The sequence below is a fragment of the Heptranchias perlo genome, chromosome 39 (genome assembly GCF_035084215.1).
Source record: "Heptranchias perlo isolate sHepPer1 chromosome 39, sHepPer1.hap1, whole genome shotgun sequence".
NCBI classification, from domain to species: domain Eukaryota; kingdom Metazoa; phylum Chordata; class Chondrichthyes; order Hexanchiformes; family Hexanchidae; genus Heptranchias; species Heptranchias perlo.
The window spans coordinates 9,871,455-9,892,507 of NC_090363.1; the positions used below are offsets into that span (position 1 = coordinate 9,871,455).

The 21,053-nt window shown below is 49.2% G+C and overlaps 1 protein-coding gene across 1 annotated transcript in view; it reads left to right on the plus strand.

The window, feature by feature from the left end:
- The window catches only part of LOC137305219 (neurogenic locus notch homolog protein 1-like), a 134,776-nt gene that overhangs the window by 103,650 nt on the left and 10,073 nt on the right, over nt 1–21,053 (plus strand). Inside the window, exons 23-31 of the mRNA XM_067974060.1 lie at nt 477–734; nt 1,602–1,714; nt 3,313–3,836; nt 4,875–5,288; nt 7,016–7,185; nt 12,090–12,303; nt 15,771–15,858; nt 17,275–17,416; nt 20,358–20,659. Coding sequence (XP_067830161.1) covers nt 477–734; nt 1,602–1,714; nt 3,313–3,836; nt 4,875–5,288; nt 7,016–7,185; nt 12,090–12,303; nt 15,771–15,858; nt 17,275–17,416; nt 20,358–20,659 — 2,225 coding nt within the window. The remainder of the gene's footprint in view (nt 1–476; nt 735–1,601; nt 1,715–3,312; nt 3,837–4,874; nt 5,289–7,015; nt 7,186–12,089; nt 12,304–15,770; nt 15,859–17,274; nt 17,417–20,357; nt 20,660–21,053) is intronic.

Sequence of the window (21,053 nt, forward strand, 5' to 3'; positions counted from 1 at the left end):
AGGTGTACAAAATTATGAGGGGCACAGATAGGATGGATACTAAGGAGCTTTTTCCCTTCGTTGAGGGTTCTATAACAAGGGGGCATAGATTCAAGGTAAAAGGCGGGAGGTTTAGAGGGGATTCGAGAAAGAACTTTTTCACCCAGAGGGTGGTTGGAGTCTGGAACTCACTGCCTGAGAGGGTTGTGGAGGCAGGAACCCTCACAACATTCAAGAAGCATTTGGATGAGCACTTGAAATGCCATAGCATACAAGGCTACGGACCAAATGCTGGAATATGGGATTAGAGTAGACAGGGCTTGATGGCCGGCGCGGACACGATGGGCCGAAGGGCCTCTATCCGTGCTGTATAACTCTATGACTCTATGACCATGTAAAAACACATCTATAGTCTTACACGGGTCGCTGCCAATTGTCCCAGTACCGTTCCGCTGTGAGGGGGCGTTGAGTGACGGGGGGTGTCTGATATCCTGCAGGGACTCGCTGCGAGCATGACATCGACGACTGCTCCTCCCCCGGTGACCCCGAGGGCCGCGAGCCCAAGTGTTACCACGGCGGCCAGTGCGTGGACCGGATCGGCGGATACGCCTGCGACTGCCGGGCGGGCTACGTCGGGGAGCGATGCGAGGGAGACGTCAACGAGTGCCTGTCCAACCCGTGCGACGCCAGCGGGACGCGGAGCTGCGCGCAGCTGGTCAACGCTTACCGCTGCCAGTGTAAGCCCGGTTACACAGGTCAGTGTCTTCCCGCCAGCACCGGCAGTGGGCACCTTAGCAACGCACGGGGGAGGCCATTCAGCCCCTCGGGGCCAGCTCCGCCATTCAATCAGACTCGTGGCCGCTCTGCACCTCAACTCCACTTCCCCGCCTCAGCTCCACATCCCTCGATACCCTTCACCACACGGGCTGCATTGGTTCAAGAAAAAGGCCCACCACCATCTTCTCAAGGGGCAACGAGGGATGGGCAATAAATGCCAGCCTTGCCAGTGACGCCCACGTCTCGAGAATGAGTAGGAATGAAAACTGATGTACCATTGACATCGGGAGTAAGCATTCAAGGAAAAGGTCAGGAGGAGGCCATTCAGCCCCTCGAACCTGTTCCGTTATTCAGTCAGATCATGGCTGATCTGTACCTCATCTCCATTTGGCCATCTTTGCTTCGTATCCCTTGATAACCCTGCCCAACAAAAATCTACGGATCTCAGTCATGAAAGCTCATAATTGACCCTCATTTTCCACTATCTTTTGTGGGAGAGAGTTCCAGATTTCCACTGCCCTTGATTTCCCTCCCGAACGGCCGAGCTCTAATTTTAAGATTACGTCCCCTTCGTTTTTGATTTCCCTCGCTGGAGGAAACAGTTTCCCCGTATCTACCCTATCGAATCCTTTTAACATTTTAAGAGCCTCGATCAGATCACCCCCCTCAATCTCCTACTCTCAAGGGAATAACAGGCCAAATCTACCGGCGTGCTGAGTACGTTCTAGAAGACGGCTCCTCGCAGGCCGCCATCTTGGTGGCCAAGTTGTTTGGCACGTGTTAGTCGAGTTGGGTCCATCAGTGAGCCGTTATCTTGCCTGCTCTGTCTCCCTCTCTCTCCGCAGGGCGACGCTGTGAGTCTGTGATCGACAGCTGCAAATCGGGGCCCTGCAGCAATGGTGGAACCTGCGTCCTGGCCGTCAACACGCCCTTTGGCTTCCTGTGCAAGTGCCCGCCGGTGAGTAACGGCCAGCCCTTCACCCACTTCTTGCATCCCCACCTGTCCTCGCCGGAGTTACCGAGGTGATAGATGGAGGAGGTTCTGCGGATGTGAGGTATCCCGGGGGGGGGTAGGGGGGGGCCACGTTCCCCAGGGGTTCGGCGGGAGACAGGTGGGGAAACCACTCCGTCCCCCTCCCCTCAGGAAAATGGCGGAGGCCCAGTTCGCCCACAGTTTGCACCTATTCCGAGAGTAAGGGTGGAACCTCCATCCAGCTCTTCCGAGGCAAAACAAAGGCCAGGGGGGCGTTGCCAGGGGCGGAGACCCCCTACTCCCTGACGTCCCACTGCTGGCTGGGGAGAGACGAACAAAGGGAGTTGGTAGTCCAGATGCACAAGTCACTCAAAGCTGATCCCCAGGTGCAAACAGCAATGGAGAAGGTGAATTGACGGGATGTGAGCTTTCATTACCAGAGAACTGGGGCATGGATTTTCAACTTGCCGCCTGGGTGAGCTGCTGGCGTTGTGGATCGCCCGCCCGTTTATAGAAACCGCCCAGTTTCCACTTCTGTCGGCCGTGTACGTGACGGCGGATCTCCGCGACGTCAGACGGGCGGCGAGTTGGATATCCGCCACGTCGAGCGGAACGGCAAGGAGGCACCGCTGCCGTCACTGGTTAGACCTCGTCCGAAATATCAGCCGGGATTTTCCACTGCAGCGTTCCTGGAGTGCATATCGGAAAATTCCCGATTGTCCGACCACACTGGTTGTAATATCGTGGGCTAAGGGTGCGGAATTTCCCAGCCTAAACCAGGAGTGCAGACGCTGAATATCTGGTCCTTTGTAATCACAACAACTTGCATTTATATAGCGCCTTTAATGTAGTAAAACGTCCCGAGGCGCTTCACAGGAGGGTAATCGGACAAAAAAAAAGAACTGACACCGAACCAAAGAGATATTAGGACAGGCGACCAAAAGCTTGGTCAAAGAGGTGGGTTTTAAGGAGCGTCTTAAGGGAGGAGAGAGAGGTTTAGAGAGGGAATTCCAGAGCTTAGGGCCCAGGCAGCTGAAGGCACGGCCGCCAATGGCGGGGTGAAGGAAGTGGGGGGATGCACCACTGAAACATACGTTTTTGGACGTTCCCCATCTTGCGTCTTCCAAGCGGAACATAGGAACAGGAGTAGGCCATTCAGCCCCTCGTGCCTGCTCCGCCGTTTGATAAGATCATGGCTGATCTGTGATCTAACTCCATATACCTGCCTTTGGCCCATATCCCTTCATACCTTTGGTTGCCAAAAAGCTATCCATCTCAGATTTAAATTTAGCAATTGAGCTAGTATCAATTGCCGTTTGCGGAAGAGAGTTCCAAACTTCTACCACCCTTTGTGTGTAGAAATGTTTTCTAATCTCACTCCTGAAAGGTCTGGCTCTAATTTTTAGACTGTGCCCCCTACTCCTAGAATCCCCAACCAGCGGAAATAGTTTCTCTCTATCCACCCTAGCAACATCATCTCCCCTAGCAACGTAAGACAGGGCTTTCTATTGATCAGTCCGATTGAAGAGCAGCGATGACCGATAACAAGGAGCGATCTTTTTGTTTTGTGCGTCTGTTTCCAGGACTACAGCGGAGGAAAGTGCGAGAACTTCAACTCGTGCAAAGCCCGGCCCTGCCAGAATGGCGGAATATGCATCTCGGGTCGGTGCGCCTGCCTGCCGGGCTTCCTGGGCCCCGACTGCTCGCCCCCGAGACCTAGCCGCTGCACCCCCGGCACGTGCAAGAACGGGGGGAGCTGCGTGGAGCGAGCCAAGGAGCCCCACTTCTTCTGCCATTGCCCCCCCGGCTTCCGGGGCCTCTACTGCCAGGCCCCGGAGGTAGGCCGCAACCGCTCGGCCGGGCCCGGGCCTGGTTGCCGTGCCGACCGCTGCGCCGCCCGGGCCAACGACGGCTTCTGCGACCCGCCCTGCGACACCCTCGCCTGCGGCTGGGACGGGGGCGATTGCTCCGGCGACCCCTGGAGGAAGTGCCCGCTGGACGCACTGTGTCGGCCCAGCTTCAGGGACGGGAAGTGCGACGAGCCCTGCAACAACGTGGAGTGCCAGTACGACGGCTTCGACTGCCAGGAGCAGAAGGCCTCGTGCAAGTGAGTGAGTCGTGTTCGGAGGGAGGCGCCAATCTGAACATGTAAACCATTTAAAACTAGGAACCACTATTTATAAAGCGCCTTTCACCACCTCAGGACGTCCCAAAGCTCTTTACAGCCAATGAAGCACTTTTTAAAGTGTAGTCATGTAGGAAACACGGCAGCCAATTTGCGCACAGCAAGATCCCACAAACAGCAATGTGATAATGACCGGGTCATCCGTTTTTTTTTTAAGTGATGTTGGTTGAGGGATAAATATTAGCCCAGGACACCGGGGAGAACTCCCCCGCTTTTCTTCGAAATTGTGCCCTGGGATCTTATCCGTCCAGCAGAGAGAGCCGGCCGGGACTCAGTTTAACGTCTCATCCAAATGTCAGCACCTCCAACAGTGCGGCTCTCCCTGTGCACAAATTGGCTGCCGCATTGCAACAGTGGCTTCACTTTAAATATACTTCATTGGCTGTAAAACTCTTTGGGACGTCCTGAGGTCATGAAAAGCACTGTATAAATACAAATCTTTCTTTCTTTCTTTCACTCTTCCTTTGTCTCTTTCTTTCTCTCTTTTCTACGCGCTCTCTTTTTCTCTCTTTCTTTTTCTCTTTCTTTCTCCCTTTATCCCTCTCTTTTTCTTTCGCTCATTCTTTCTCTCTCCTCTCTTTCTTTCTCCCTTTCTTTCTTTCTCTTTCTCTCTCGCTTTCTCTCTCTTTCATTTTCTCTCTCTCCGTCTCTTTCGCTCTCTTTTTCTCTCAATCTCTTTCCCTCTGTCTTTCTCTTTCGCTCTTTCTCTCTCTTTCTCTCTCTTTCCCTCTGTCTTTCTCTTTCTCTCTCTTTCTCTCTGTCTTTCTCTTTCTCTCTCTCTCTCTTTCTCTCTCTCTCTCTCTCACTTTCTCTCTCTCTTTTTCTCTCACTCTCTTTCCCTCTGTCTCTCTCTTTCTCTTTCTCTCTTTCTCTCTCTCTTTCTCTCTTTCTCTCTCTCTTCCTTCTTTCCCTCGTTCCCCCCAGTCTAACCATTATCTTGTCTCAACACCCCCCCGACAGCCCTCGCTACGACACGTACTGCAAACACCACTACAACGACGGCCACTGCGACAAGGGCTGCAGCTTGGCCGACTGCGGCTGGGACGGGATGGACTGCGCCCAGCCCGAGGCGGAGAACTTTGCCGGCGGCACCCTGGTCCTGGTGGCCTTCCTGAGCCCGGGGAAGCTGCGCCACAGCCTCTCCAGCTTCCTCTGGAACCTGGGCGTGGTCCTGCACTCCACCGTGCGGGTCAAGAGGTCGCAGAGTGGGGAGGACATGGTCTACCCTTACTACGGCCGGGAGGACTTGGACAACCTGACGGCTTTGGTCTACAACGTAAGCGTCCCGGGAAGGAAGCGCCCAACGAGGGAGCTCGGCCCACCCGAGGAGGAGGGAGCTCGGACCACATCGGGACCAGAACGTAAAGTCATTGGGTAAGATCTCCAAATCACAAGGCAGATGTTTGCTGACTGGGGAACTAAAGTGGAGTAGATGCAGAAAAAGATTCACCAGGATGATGCCAAGACTGAGCGGTTATAACTATTGGGAAAGACCGAACAGGCTGGAGCTCTTTTCTCTAGAAAAGAGAAGACTGAGGGGTGATCTTATAGAGGTCTTTAAAATTATCAAAGGGTTTGATAGGGTAGACGTAGAGATGTTTCCAATTGTGGGGACTCGGGACCATAAATATAAGATAGTCACTAATAAATCCAATAAAGAATTCAGGAGAAAGGTCTTTACCCGGAGAGTGATTAGAATGTGGAACTCGCTACTACAAGGAGTAGTTAAAGGTGAATAGTTGCATTGAAAGGGAAGATAAATAAACACATGAGGGAAAAAGGAATAGGTTATGCTGATAGGGTGCGATGAAGAGAGGTTAGAGGAGACTTGTGTGGAGCATAAACACCAGCATGGACCAGTTGGGCCGAATGGCCTGTTTCTGTGCTGAAAATTCTATGTAATTCTATGTAAATGTTTAGGCTCGCTAACTCTGGTGGGCCGTATTCCTGACCCATGACCCACGCTCCCGCCATTGGTCACCGCCCACCTCCATCCTCACAGCACCCCATTCCCGAATGGGAAGCGGACGGCCTCTTCATTAGCTGAATGGGTGATTCCTGACTGTCAATCAAACAGCCTTTTCCCCCGCCCCCCCCCCATCCCCGCCCATCTCCAATATTTGTATAACTAATAATAGTTAATGGAGAAAAAAAAGCACCACGTTTTTTTTAAAACGCCCCTATGAGGTTTTCGCCAGAGTTGCTGGAAGCAGTGTCCGGGAGGTCAGTCCTGGAGGGTGGGTGACCCCAGGCGTGTGAGGGCCCACCGGAAGGGCTCGGCCTCGTTAATGCCCACCCGTGGTGTTCGACCAACACGTGTGGACTCTGATGTACTTATCGATCACAAGATGGGCTCGGATAAAGACGATCTTTCAGCCCATTCGATCCCGTCTTCCCATGAATGCCGACCTGACCATCTCCCCGTTACAGTCGCTGTTTCTTCACTAACTCCCAACGTGCCGCCCTCACCCGCCTCTGCTTGTCTCAGAATCCAGCTGTCGAACACTCTCTGTGGGAAGGAATACTTCCTGGCATCTGACCTGAACTTGCCCTTTTCACCCTGACCCTCTGTCCTCGTGAATCTGAAAGGAGTGTTCCGGTTAACTTCCTCTGTCCCGATAAGTACCTTTCGGTAGAGATAATTTCCCGGGTTTCAACGCTTCAGACAAGGATATCAGCGAGTTGTTCTGATCTGGAATGCGCTGCCTGAAAGGGCGGTGGAAGCAGATTCAATAGTAACTTTCAAAAGGGAATTGGACAAATACTTGAAAAGGGGGAAAAATTAACAGGGCAATGGGGAAAGAGCAAGGGAATGGGACTAATTGGATAGCTCTTTCAAAGAGTCAGCACAGGCACGATGGGCCAAATGGCTTCCTTCTGTGCCATATCATTCTATGATTGTATCCATAATTCTATCAGGAATTTGGACACGCAGTGCCCACAATTGTCTCCCGGTGCATCAACACCTAAAATTTAAAATTCCCATCCTTATGTTCAAATCCCTCCACGGCCTCATCCCCTCCCCACCTCTGTAACCTCCTCCAGCCCTACAACCCTCTGAGACTAACTCTCAACTCTGTTGTCTTTCACTCAACCGGAAGGTCCATCATATTTGTGGAGATCAACAAACAGCCCTGTCTGGAGACGTACACCGCCTGCTTCCCCACCGTCCTCGATGCTGCCGCGTTTGTCGTCGCCCTGACGTCCTCCGAGAACGGGGACCAGGAATTCCCCTTCCCTCTGGGAGCCGTCGCCGTGATACACGAGGAAGGTCGGTCAGCTTTTACCCATCGCGCGCGTGGTCACGGCCGGAATGCATCGCGGACTCCTTTCGCTGACCCATGAAGCTGCTTCCTACCCTCCCCTCCGCCCCAGTTTGTGGCGGGGCCAGTCCACGGACTCCAGGCGGAGAGGCGGAGTGGGTTGATGAACTGTCTGTAATTGGGAGTTACAGGAATTACTTGAGGGGTGTTGCCTGAGGGTCAGGGCGAACTGGATATGAGAACGGGTGAATGTTCTGCATGGTTGCCTTTGGAGATCAAGGAACACTTGCACAGAACTTTCTCTCAGGAGATCAATGGATGGGGCAGGCTCCATTATAGAATCTATGGGAAGAGTAGGTTGACGAGTTCTTTTCGTGTTCCATGCTCTCTTACATTCTTTAAACTACTTGTTATGTTTGTCAGTGTGAAAATTGGGAATACTGACTATCATGTAACAGAGTGAATATTGACACCGCTGTCTCAGCCAATGAGTTGATGTTGGGGTGGGACTTGTGGTTTTAATTTGCTCATAAACTACAGCAAACAGAGTCTATTTACTCATAAACTACAGCAAACAGAGTCTACTTACTCATAAACTACAGCAAACAGAGTCTATTTATTCATAAACTACAGCAAACAGAGTCTACTAACTCATAAACTACAGCAAACAGAGACTATTTGCTCATAAACTACAGCAAACAGAGTCTACTTACTCATAAACTACAGCAAACAGAGACTATTTGATCATAAACTACAGCAAACAGAGTCTACTAACTCATAAACTACAGCAAACAGAGTCTATTTATTCATAAACTACAGCAAACAGAGTCTATTTACTCATAAACTACAGCAAACAGAGTCTACTTACTCATAAACTACAGCAGAGTCTATTTAGTCAGAAACTACAGCAAACAGAGTCTATTTAGTCAGAAACTACAGCAAACAGAGTCTATTTACTCAGAAACTACAGCAAACAGAGTCTATTTACTCAGAAACTACAGCAAACAGAGTCTATTTACTCATAAACTACAGCAAACAGAGTCTACTTACTCATAAACTACAGCAGAGTCGATTTATTCATAAACTACAGCAAACAGAGTCTACTTACTCAGAAACTACAGCAGAGTCGATTTATTCATAAACTACAGCAAACAGAGTCTACTTACTCATAAACTACAGCAAACAAAGTCTATTTACTCATAAACTACAGCAAACAGAGTCTACTTACTCATAAACTACAGCAAACAGAGTCTATTTATTCATATACTACAGCAAACAGAGTCTACTTACTCAGAAACTACAGCAAACAGAGTCTACTTACTCAGAAACTACAGCAAACAGAGTCTACTTACTCATAAACTACAGCAAACAGAGTCTACTTACTCATAAACTACAGCAGAGTCCACTTACTCATAAACTACAGCAAACAGAGACTATTTACTCATAAACTACAGCAAACAGAGTCCACTTACTCATAAACTACAGCAAACAGAGACTATTTACTCATAAACTATAGCAAACAGAGTCTACTTACTCATAAACTACAGCAAACAGAGTCTATTTACTCATAAACTACAGCAAACAGAGTCTACTTACTCATAAACTACAGCAAACAGAGTCTACTTACTCATAAACTACAGCAAACAGAGTCTACTTACTCATAAACTACAGCAGAGTCTATTTAGTCAGAAACTACAGCAAACAGAGTCTATTTAGTCAGAAACTACAGCAAACAGAGTCTATTTACTCATAAACTACAGCAAACAGAGTCTACTTACTCATAAACTACAGCAAACAGAGTCTATTTACTCATAAACTACAGCAAACAGAGTCTACTTACTCATAAACTACAGCAAACAGAGACTATTTACTCATAAACTATAGCAAACAGAGTCTACTTACTCATAAACTACAGCAAACAGAGTCTATTTACTCATAAACTACAGCAAACAGAGTCTACTTACTCATAAACTACAGCAAACAGAGTCTACTTACTCATAAACTACAGCAAACAGAGTCTACTTACTCATAAACTACAGCAGAGTCTATTTAGTCAGAAACTACAGCAAACAGAGTCTATTTAGTCAGAAACTACAGCAAACAGAGTCTATTTACTCAGAAACTACAGCAAACAGAGTCTATTTACTCAGAAACTACAGCAAACAGAGTCTATTTACTCATAAACTACAGCAAACAGAGTCTACTTACTCATAAACTACAGCAGAGTCGATTTATTCATAAACTACAGCAAACAGAGTCTACTTACTCAGAAACTACAGCAGAGTCGATTTATTCATAAACTACAGCAAACAGAGTCTACTTACTCATAAACTACAGCAAACAAAGTCTATTTACTCATAAACTACAGCAAACAGAGTCTACTTACTCATAAACTACAGCAAACAGAGTCTATTTATTCATAAACTACAGCAAACAGAGTCTACTTACTCAGAAACGACAGCAAACAGAGTCTACTTACTCAGAAACTACAGCAAACAGAGTCTACTTACTCATAAACTACAGCAAACAGAGTCTACTTACTCATAAACTACAGCAAACAGAGTCTACTTACTCATAAACTACAGCAAACAGTCTATTTACTCATAAACTACAGCAAACAGAGTCTATTTACTCATAAACTACAGCAAACAGAGTCTGCTTACTCATAAACTACAGCAAACAGAGTCTATTTATTCATAAACTACAGCAAACAGAGTCTACTTACTCATAAACTACAGCAGAGTCCACTTACTCATAAACTACAGCAAACAGAGACTATTTACTCATAAACTGCAGCAAACAGAGTCCACTTACTCATAAACTACAGCAAACAGAGACTATTTACTCATAAACTATAGCAAACAGAGTCTACTTACTCATAAACTACAGCAAACAGAGTCTATTTACTCATAAACTACAGCAAACAGAGTCTACTTACTCATAAACTACAGCAAACAGAGTCTACTTACTCATAAACTACAGCAAACAGAGTCTACTTACTCATAAACTACAGCAGAGTCTATTTAGTCAGAAACTACAGCAAACAGAGTCTATTTAGTCAGAAACTACAGCAAACAGAGTCTATTTACTCAGAAACTACAGCAAACAGAGTCTATTTACTCAGAAACTACAGCAAACAGAGTCTATTTACTCATAAACTACAGCAAACAGAGTCTACTTACTCATAAACTACAGCAGAGTCGATTTATTCATAAACTACAGCAAACAGAGTCTACTTACTCAGAAACTACAGCAGAGTCGATTTATTCATAAACTACAGCAAACAGAGTCTACTTACTCATAAACTACAGCAAACAAAGTCTATTTACTCATAAACTACAGCAAACAGAGTCTATTTATTCATATACTACAGCAAACAGAGTCTACTTACTCAGAAACTACAGCAAACAGAGTCTATTTATTCATATACTACAGCAAACAGAGTCTACTTACTCAGAAACTACAGCAAACAGAGTCTACTTACTCAGAAACTACAGCAAACAGAGTCTACTTACTCATAAACTACAGCAAACAGAGTCTACTTACTCATAAACTACAGCAAACAGAGTCTACTTACTCATAAACTACAGCAAACAGAGACTATTTACTCATAAACTACAGCAAACAGTCTATTTACTCATAAACTACAGCAAACAGAGTCTATTTACTCATAAACTACAGCAAACAAAGTCTATTTACTCATAAACTACAGCAAACAAAGTCTATTTACTCATAAACTACAGCAAACAGAGACTATTTACTCATAAACTACAGCAAACAGTCTATTTACTCATAAACTACAGCAAACAGAGTCTATTTACTCATAAACTACAGCAAACAGAGTCTGCTTACTCATAAACTACAGCAAACAGAGTCTATTTATTCATAAACTACAGCAAACAGAGTCTACTTACTCATAAACTACAGCAGAGTCCACTTACTCATAAACTACAGCAAACAGAGACTATTTACTCATAAACTACAGCAAACAGAGTCCACTTACTCATAAACTACAGCAAACAGAGACTATTTACTCATAAACTACAGCAAACAGAGTCTATTTACTCATAAACTACAGCAAACAGAGTCTACTTACTCATAAACTACAGCAAACAGAGTCTACTTACTCATAAACTACAGCAAACAGAGTCTACTTACTCATAAACTACAGCAAACAGAGACGATTTACTCATAAACTACAGCAAACAGAGACTATTTACTCATAAACTACAGCAAACAGAGTCTACTTACTCATAAACTACAGCAAACAGAGTCTACTTCCTCATAAACTACAGCAAACAGGGTCTATTTACTCATAAACTACAGCAAACAGAGTCTACTTACTCATAAACTACAGCAAACAGAGACTATTTACTCATAAACTACAGCAAACAGAGACTATTTACTCATAAACTACAGCAAACAGAGTCTACTTACTCATAAACTACAGCAAACAGAGTCTATTTACTCAGAGATTACAGCAACCAGAGTCTATTTGCTCAAACTACAGCAAACAGAGTCTATTTGCTCATAAACTACAGCAGTCTATTTAATCATAAACTACAGCAAACAATCTATTTACTCATAAATTACAGCAGAGTCGATATGCTCATAAATTACAGCAGAGTCTCCGGAGTACTGCAGGATTATTTCTCGAGCAAAATGCAGTGAGTGGAGAATAGTTACATAATACAAATTCTCTGAGTAAAATCAATCCCAATCACTGACAGCAGTGCAGACTCCGGGCGTGACTGACGGGGAAAATGACCCAATCATCTCCATTGTGGCCGGGACTTGCGGTGTCACTATACGCGGCCATCGTAGGTGGATTGAGGTGTAGGTGTGGACTCCGCGTTGGTCTGGCCCCCTTCCCCCATTGCGTTACCTCTCTAATCCTTCTCTTCTCACGCAGAGGACAAACCTTTCTCGTTCCCGTGGGAGCTGACCTGCATTTCGCTCGCCATCCTCTTCGCCATTGCGGTCGGCGCCTTCGTCGGCATTCACGTGGCCAAGCAACCCAAGCGCAAACGCGGCCCGCTCTGGCTGCCCCCCGGTTTCGCCCCCAGCAAGGAGTCGAAGAACTACAAGAGGAGGGAGCCAGTGGGGGAAGACGCCATAGGGATGAAGTAAGTTTGGAGGGGGCGGGGGGGGGGGGTGGAAATTGAGGCTCTGTCGCTCGCTGTGTTCCATTGGGTGCGGTGGAGGGTCACTGGCGGGAAACGTTGTTCCCAATCCTCATGCTACACGATGACTGCGTGTGGGACCTCGCTAATTCTTGGTCCTTGGAGGCGATCAATGTTTGATTCCCGATATATCCCAACCGGGTTTATATTTAACCAGTTCAGCAACGCCTCGATCGTAAAATTCTCACCCTCACCTCCCTATCCCTGTGACCTCCTCCAGACCTACAACCCTCCGAGATCTCTGCGCTCCTCCAATTCCGGCCTCTTACACATCCCCGATTTTAATCGCTCCACCATTGGCGGCCGTGCCTTCATCTGACTAATCCCTAAGCTCTGGGTTTCCCTCCCTAAACCTCTCCGCCTCTCTCTCCTCCTTAAAACCCACCTCTTTGACCAAGCTTTTGGCCACCTGTCCTAATATCTCCTTACGTGGCTCGGTCTCAAATTTTGTTTAATGACGCTCCTGTGAAGCGGCTTGGGACTTTTTACGGCATTAAAGGCGCTATATAAATGCAGGTTGATGTTGTCTGCAAAGTACAGCCTTCCGGCCTTGACCTTGAGTTTAACAACCTTTGACCTCAACCACCGCTCCCATTTTCTCTCGGACGGCAGGCGCTGACAATGGAGGATTGGGCCGCGCCAGGAGCGCTGGGAGTGGAGGGGCTGTGAGATGATGCTTTGGGTGGGGATTCCCTGACGCTACACAGCCTGCAGGGTGATCCGCACACCCGGGGGTTCACCTGCTTTTCTTCCGCTACATTTCTGGGCCATGGGAGCCTTCTCCTCTTGGCCAGATTTTCCCCGCTTCCCTCCCCCTCTGCTATTCTGCTGTAACCATTTACACCTCGTCTAGGCCCATCTTTTCTTTCTTCACTTGTCTCATTCCCAGCCCCTTTCGCCTTGTTCCATCATCCCTTTTTGTCATCTAATCACTCCTGCCCTCCACCCTATCACAGACCTCCTTCCCCTTTGCTCTTTCCTCCCCTCTCCCCCTTTCCCCTCACTCGGTATTTGCTTAAAAGCTGTTTCACCTCTACCATCTGAGGAAAGGTCATCGACCTGAAACGTTAACTCTGGTTCTCTCTCCGCAGATGCTGCCCTGACCCGCTGGCTGTTTCCAGCATTTTCTGCTTTGATTTTCTAGCTTGTCTGTTCTCTCTTCCTCTCCTGTTTGCTCTCTCTATCCCCTCCTCTCCTGAAGCACTTTGTAACCTGAGGTCCACTCACACACTTTCCAGCCAGGGTCACTAGCTAACTCCCAGGAGTAGGACCCCAGGTCCATTCCCCTCCCCACCTCACCCAAGCCCATATTGTAGCATTGACCACCCCTGAGATCAACTAACACAGTACAGACCAGGGACTGAACCTCCTCCACCTACGATCCTGCTTATTACCGCCAACAGCTGCTGGTTTAACCATTTTTAGGTCAGGTGTGTATGGCTGCAATGCTCGATCGCCTCGATTGTAACTCTGTACCACCCGGAGAGTTTTAGAGGAAAGGGGATGCTGAGGGGGGGTGAGGAGATCCACATCTGTATTAGTCTGGGAGTGCAGGAGGAAGGGGGCAAGTTTCACATCTGTATTACTCTGGGAGTGCAGGAGGAAGGGGGTGAATTCCACATCTGTATTACTCTGGGAGTGCAAGAGGAAGGGGGTGAGTTCCACATCTGTATTACTCTGGGAGTGCAAGAGGAAGGAGGCGAGTTCTACATCTGTATTACTCTGGGAGTGCAAGAGGAAGGAGGCGAGTTCCACATCTGTATTACTCTGGGAGTGCAAGAGGAAGGAGGCGAGTTCCACATCTGTATTACTCTGGGAGTGCAAGAGGAAGGAGGCGAGTTCCACATCTGTATTACTCGGAGTGCAGGAGGAAGGGGACAAGTTCCACATCTGTATCACTCTGGGAGTGTACGATGAAGGGGAAACTGAGGGAGGTGAGGTGTTCCACATCTGGATTACTCTGGGAGTGTACGATGAAGGGGACACTGAGGGAGGTGAGGTGTTCCACATCTGGATTACTCTGGGAGTGTGCGATGAAGGGGACACTGAGGGAGGTGAGGCGGTCCACATCTGGATTATTCTGGGAGTGTACGATGAAGGGGAAACTGAGGGAGGTGAGGCGTTCCACATCTGGATTACTCTGGGAGTGTACGATGAAGGGGAAACTGAGGGAGGTGAGGCGTTCCACATCTGGATTACTCTGGGAGTGTACGATGAAGTGGACACTGAGGGAGGTGAGGCGGTCCACATCTGTATTACTCTGGGAGTGTACGATGAAGTGGACACTGAGGGAGGTGAGGCGGTCCACATCTGGATTACTCTGGGAGTGTACGATGAAGTGGACACTGAGGGAGGTGAGGCGGTCCACATCTGTATTACTCTGGGAGTGTACGATGAAGGGGACACTGAGGGAGGTGAGGCGGTCCACATCTGTATTACTCTGGGAGTGTACGATGAAGGGGACACTGAGGGAGGTGAGGCGGTCCACATCTGGATTACTCTGGGAGTGTACAATGAAGGGGACACTGAGGGAGGTGAGGCGGTCCACATCTGGATTACTCTGGGAGTGTACGATGAAGGGGACACTGAGGGAGGTGAGGCGGTCCACATCTGTATTACTGTGGGAGTGTACGATGAAGGGGACACTGAGGGAGGTGAGGCCGTCCACATCTGGATTACTCTGGGAGTGTACGATGAAGGGGACACTGAGGGAGGTGAGGCGGTCCACATCTGGATTACTGTGGGAGTGTACGATGAAGGGGACACTGAGGGAGGTGAGGCGGTCCACATCTGGATTACTCTGGGAGTGTACGATGAAGGGGACACTGAGGGAGGTGAGGCGGTCCACATCTGGATTACTGTGGGAGTGTACGATGAAGGGGACACTGAGGGAGGTGAGGCGGTCCACATCTGGATTACTGTGGGAGTGTACGATGAAGGGGACACTGAGGGAGGTGAGACGGTCCACATCTGGATTACTCTGGGAGTGTACGATGAAGGGGACACTGAGGGAGGTGAGGCGTTCCACATCTGTATTACTCTGGGAGTGTACGATGAAGGGGACACTGAGGGAGGTGAGGCGGTCCACATCTGTATTACTCTGGGAGTGTACGATGAAGGGGACACTGAGGGAGGTGAGGCGGTCCACATTCCTGATGCCCTGAGGTAGAGTGAGTTCGAGTAAGAGATGGTGCAATGAGTCTCGAATTACATCCAGTGAAGATGCGGTTTTTGGGGGGGGAAGGACGAGAGTGCAGGAGGGGATATTTGCATCTCGGAAGAAACGAGAGATAAGTGCAGTCGAGCACCAACCGTGGTAATATCGATAAAGTAGAGAGGAAAGGAAGGTTATGACAGATAGTAATGCCTTGATTCATGTGTCCCTTCTCACTGTGCACTGTTAATCCCAGAATCCTGAACCAGGAAACGGACTGCGAAGATGAAGAAGACAATCAGAATTCCATAGTGGGAGGTCTGCCCAGCAACAACAAGTCCAAGGTAATGAAGAGCAAAGATGGTTAAGGGGAGATTTAATCGAGGGGTTCAAAATCATGAAGGGTTTTGATAGAGTAAATAAGGAGAAACTGTTTCCAGTGGCAGGAGGGTCGGTAACCAGAGGACACAGATTTAAGGTAATTGGCAAAAGATCCAGAGGGGGAGATGAGGACAATTTTTTTAGTTCTGATCTGGAATGCGCTGCCTGAAAGGGCGGTGGAAGCAGATTCAATAATAACTTTCAAAAGGGGAATTGGATAAATACTTGAAAAGGGGGAAAAAATTGCTGGGCGATAAGGAAAGAGCGTGGGGAAGTGGGACTAGTCGGACAGCTCTTTCAAAGAGACAGCACAGGCACGATGGGCCGATTGGCCTCCTTCTGTGCTGTAAGATTCTATGACGAGCCAGAGTGTTTACTCTTTACAGAGCACTGTTCATTTAACACTAATCACGGTCACATTGCGGGCACGCGGATGCACGGTGCCACAAACTGTGCGGTCCCTGAGCTTCGCCAGGCAGTGACAACTCACTCTGAGGCGTGCCGATCGGCAGACTCCCAGCGGCTAGTCGATCGCACAGGCTTGGTGACAGTCGGAGGGGGCTACGCGATGTTTGCCAGACGGTTTCTGAAGCGGCAGCGGTCGGGAGGGCGGGAGCGGGCCTCTGCCTCACCGATGCCCAGTTACCGGTGGCTTTTTATTTCTAAAGGCGATCGAGCCAGGGGCAAGCAAACCCACTCTGGGTAACAAAATGAGCCAGGCCCGAGGCCTGCTGTGATGTCTGACTGGGCATGTGCAGTGATCCTCACTCCTGCTGTCCGTGAAGTAAAGAATGAACTTGCATTTATGTAGCGCCTTTCACAACCTCAGGACGTCCCAAAGCGCTTTACAGCCAATGAAGTACTTTGTGAAGTGTAATCACTGTTGTAACGTAGGAAACGCGGCAGCCAATTTGCGCACAGCAAGATCCCACAAACAGCATTGTGATAATGACCAGATCATCTGTTTTTAGTGATGTTGGTTGAGGGATAAATATTGGCCCCAGGACACCGGGGAGGAACTCCCCCTGCTCTTCTTCGAAAAAGTGGCCGTGGGATCTTTTACGTCCGCCTGAGAGGGGCAGACGGGGCCTCGGTTTAACGTCTTACCCGAAAGTCGGCACCTCTGACAGTGCAGCACTCCCTCGGTACTGCACTTGGGAGTGTCGGCCTGGATTACGTGCTCAAGTCTCTGGTGTGGGGCTCGAACCCACGATCTCCATGACTCAGAGGTGAGAGAGTTACCCACTGAGCCACCTCACAGAGCGTCCACATCTACCTGCATCTGAGGGAGGAGAGGAGAAAAGGGTTGAGGGAGGTGTTTCGCTGTTCTTGTGCTAATATGTGTGTGTGTGTGTGTGTGTGTGTGTGTGCCCTTGTAGCCCGAGGAAATTCCAATGCTGCCTGACCACAGAAAGTGGACCCAGAAACACATCAAGGCCATTGTCTACACCCCACAGTCTGTGGCACTGACCCCACCGCAGGAGAACACAGAGAGTTTGGACGTCGATGTGAGAGGCCCAGGTACGTAGACACTTAAGCCATACGGACAGGGAGGCCTCAGGCACCCCCACCCCCCCCCCCGCCCCCCCTACAGAGTCTGGGCTGAGTTAACCGATCTCAGTCGGTGATGCAGTGGGCCTCATGCCCCACGGGCTGGGAGAGGAGGGGGAATCGGCCGTTGTCCCTGCTCCTAATTGATGCAGAGAAGAGCTCGCGTGTTACTAGGGTTGCCATGTCCTCCCTCCCGTGGTTGAATAGCCTGTCTAGGCTCACACGTCAAGAACGGTCACCTGATGATGTTCTGGGGGTTGCTGGTCGCCGGTGGTCCGTCCCCCCGGCAAAGGGTCAGGAGAGGAGGGGAGAAAATGGAGAAAACCCATAGAATTACATGGAATTTACAGCACAGAAACAGGCCATTCGGCCCAACTGCCGGTGTTTATGCTCCACACGAGCCTCCTCCCTCCCTACTTCATCTCACCCTATCAGCGTATCCTTCTATTCCTTTCTCCCTCAAGAGTTTATCCAGCTTCCCCTTAAATGCATCTACACTATTCGCCTCAACAACTCCCTCTGGTAGTGAGTTCCACATTCTCACCACTCTCTGGGTAAAGAAGTTTCTCCTGAATTCCCCATTGGATTTATTAGTGACTATCTCATATTTAAAATAGATGCAGGACAACAGAATCCACCAACCGTGGCACCGTCACACATTATTATATCAACACCGTCCAAATATAGTTTCAAGCCCGAACTCCAGCTACAAATCTATCACCATGGTGACCCTGCCCGCAAGTGATGGTGTCAATGAACCAATCAGATTCTGTTTCCATGTCTCTGCTCTTCCAGGACGGTTATACTGATATCTACAAGCCTTTTTTTTTGTTGCTTTGTGAGGATATTAAGGAAAGCTTCTGTATTTTTTTAATAATTTTTTTCTATTTTTTTAATCTGATGAGGCCTACACCAGGGGAGCACAGATACATAGCCTACTCCCGGGTTCCATGACGACATGGCCTACTCCCGGGTTCCATGACGACATGGCCTACTCCCGGGTTCCATGACGACATGGCCTACTCCCGGGTTCCTTGACGACATGGCCTACTCCCGGGTTCCATGACGACATGGCCTACTCCCGGGTTCCATGACGACATGGCCTACTCCCGGGTTCCATGACGACATGGCCTACTCCCGGGTTCCATGACGACATGGCCTACTCCCGGGTTCCATGACGACATGGCCTACTCCCGGGTTCCATGACGACATGGCCTACTCCCGGGTTCCATGACGACATGGCCTACTCCCGGGTTCCATGACGACATGGCCTACTCCCGGGTTCCATGACGACATGGCCTACTCCCGGGTTCCATGACGACATGGCCTACTCCCGGGTTCCATGACGACATGGCCTACTCCCGGGTTCCATGACGACATGGCCTACTCCCAGGCTGGTGGCCTATGCCCCTATTAAAGGGTCAGGCACTGCCCAGGCATGACCCTGCTCTCTGATTTTCCTTCCCTTCTAGCTGGCCGGATCTGTGTTTCCCCAGGATCACACAACTCAATCTGGAGCTAAGTGTTGCAGGCCTCCAGCCTGTAGCCGTCCCTGCTCCATGTGATTGATCTGGATTTTAGAATGACACTGAGAGGCACTAACCTCTCCATTGAGTGTAGCTTCCTTCCACATCCACCCGTGTCAGAGATCCTCGCCCAACCCCAAGTGATTCCAGAACTCAAGAACACGTCGAGGATGTGCTCACAACACAGAGATGAGCAACTCCGCTAAATATACACTTTCGGCAAAGCACGGCGTGATTCAGCACCAGCGTTAACTGTCATCGCCGGAGAGAGGATTGTTGAAAATGCACACGCTCGACAATCAGCTTCAGAACTGCTGGATAAACGACCAGGACCTTAACAAAGGGAACTCAATAATAGTCTCGGCAGGAATTTATTTCCATGTTGCACTTTTCCACCTACACGCGTGTCTCCGTGTGCGCGTGTATGTGCATGCGTGTGTGCTTGTGTATGTGTACGTGTGCATGTGTGTGCGCGCGGGAGTGTGCTTGTGCGCATCTGTGTGCATGTGCGTGTGCGTGTGCATGTGTGTGCGTGTGCGTGTGTGTACACGTGTGGCCTCACTCTCTCGCCACATTTACTTTTCATTCTTTGTCATGTGATTTATTTGGCTTGTATGTTCAGCTTTGCAAAAGATTCTTTCCTGTTGTCTCTTTTTATCTTCCCTTTCTCACCCCAACTCTCCTTCTCTGAGCATCTTTTTCTTGTATCATCGCTTTCTTGTATAATTCCTTTCTTGTATCTATCTGTCGCCCCGTCCTTCTCTGTCTGTTTCCTCTCTATTTCTCCCTCTCTGCCTGTGTCTCTTCTGCCTCTTTCTCTGTTTCTTTCCTCTCTGTCTCTTCCGCTATTTCTCCCCTCTTCTCGTCTGTGTACCTTCCTGTTCTTTCTCCACCTCCTTCCCTCCCTCTTTCCTCTCTCTGTCCCTGTTTCTTCCCTCTCTCCCTCTCTTTTTCCCTCTGTCTCTGTTTCTTTCCCCTCTCTCATTCCGCCTCTCTGTCCGTTACCTTTTTTCTCTCTCTCTTTCCATTTATTCCTGTTGCCCGCACTTTTCCTTCTGTCTGTTTTCTTTGTCTCCTTCCATTGTTTCTCCCCTCTCGTCATCTGTAAACCTTCTTTTTCTTTCTCTGTCACCTTCTCCTCCCTCTGTCGCAGTCCCTGTTTCTTTCCTCTCTCTCTCTCTTTCTCTCTCTTCCCTCTGTCTCTCGTTCTTTACCCTCTCTCTTTCTGCCTTCCTGTGTCCATTTCCTTTATCCCCCCCTTTCCCTTTCCGCCTCCCTTTCTCTAGCCGTATCCGCTTCCAATTTTATTTTTCCTCTCTCCCTCTCTTCCCGACCGTCTCCGCTAATTTCCCCGTTTCCCACGCTGTCTTGTCTCTCGGTTGCAGACGGTGTCACGCCGCTGATGCTGGCCGCCTGCGCGGGGGGCGGCCTCGAAACCAGCTACGCGGAGACGGAGGCGCAGGAGGGCTCGGCCAGCATCATCTTGGATCTGATCGGCCAGGGAGCGAGCCTTCATCCGCAGACGGATGTGACCGGTGAAAATGCCCTGCACTTGGCCGCTCGATTCTCGCGCGCTGACGCAGCGAAATGCATGCTGGACATGGGAGCCGATACTAACGTCCAGGACAAATCGGGACGCACGCCCTTACACACAGCAGTGGCGGCAGATGCACAAGGAGTCTTCCAGGTACGTCACAGTGTCACATTGGCCGTCATTCTCGGTTAGCGTCCGGGGTCTTCCCTGCTGTAATTTAACTTGGCGACGTTCACCGATACTGAGTGAAGGTTTCCTACTTCTGAAACAAGTGTCGGCATCTAACACTCCCAGGTCAGGTACAGCACGGGTTAGATACAGAGTAAAGCTCCCTCTACACTGTCCCATCAAACACTCCCAGGGCAGGTACAGCATGGGTTAGATACAGAGTAAAGCTCCCTCTACACTGTCCCATCAAACACTCCCAGGGCAGGTACAGCACGGGTTAGATACAGAGTAAAGCTCCCTCTACACTGTCCCGTCAAACACTCCCAGGGCAGGTACAGCACGGGTTAGATACAGAGTAAAGCTCCCTCTACACTGTCCC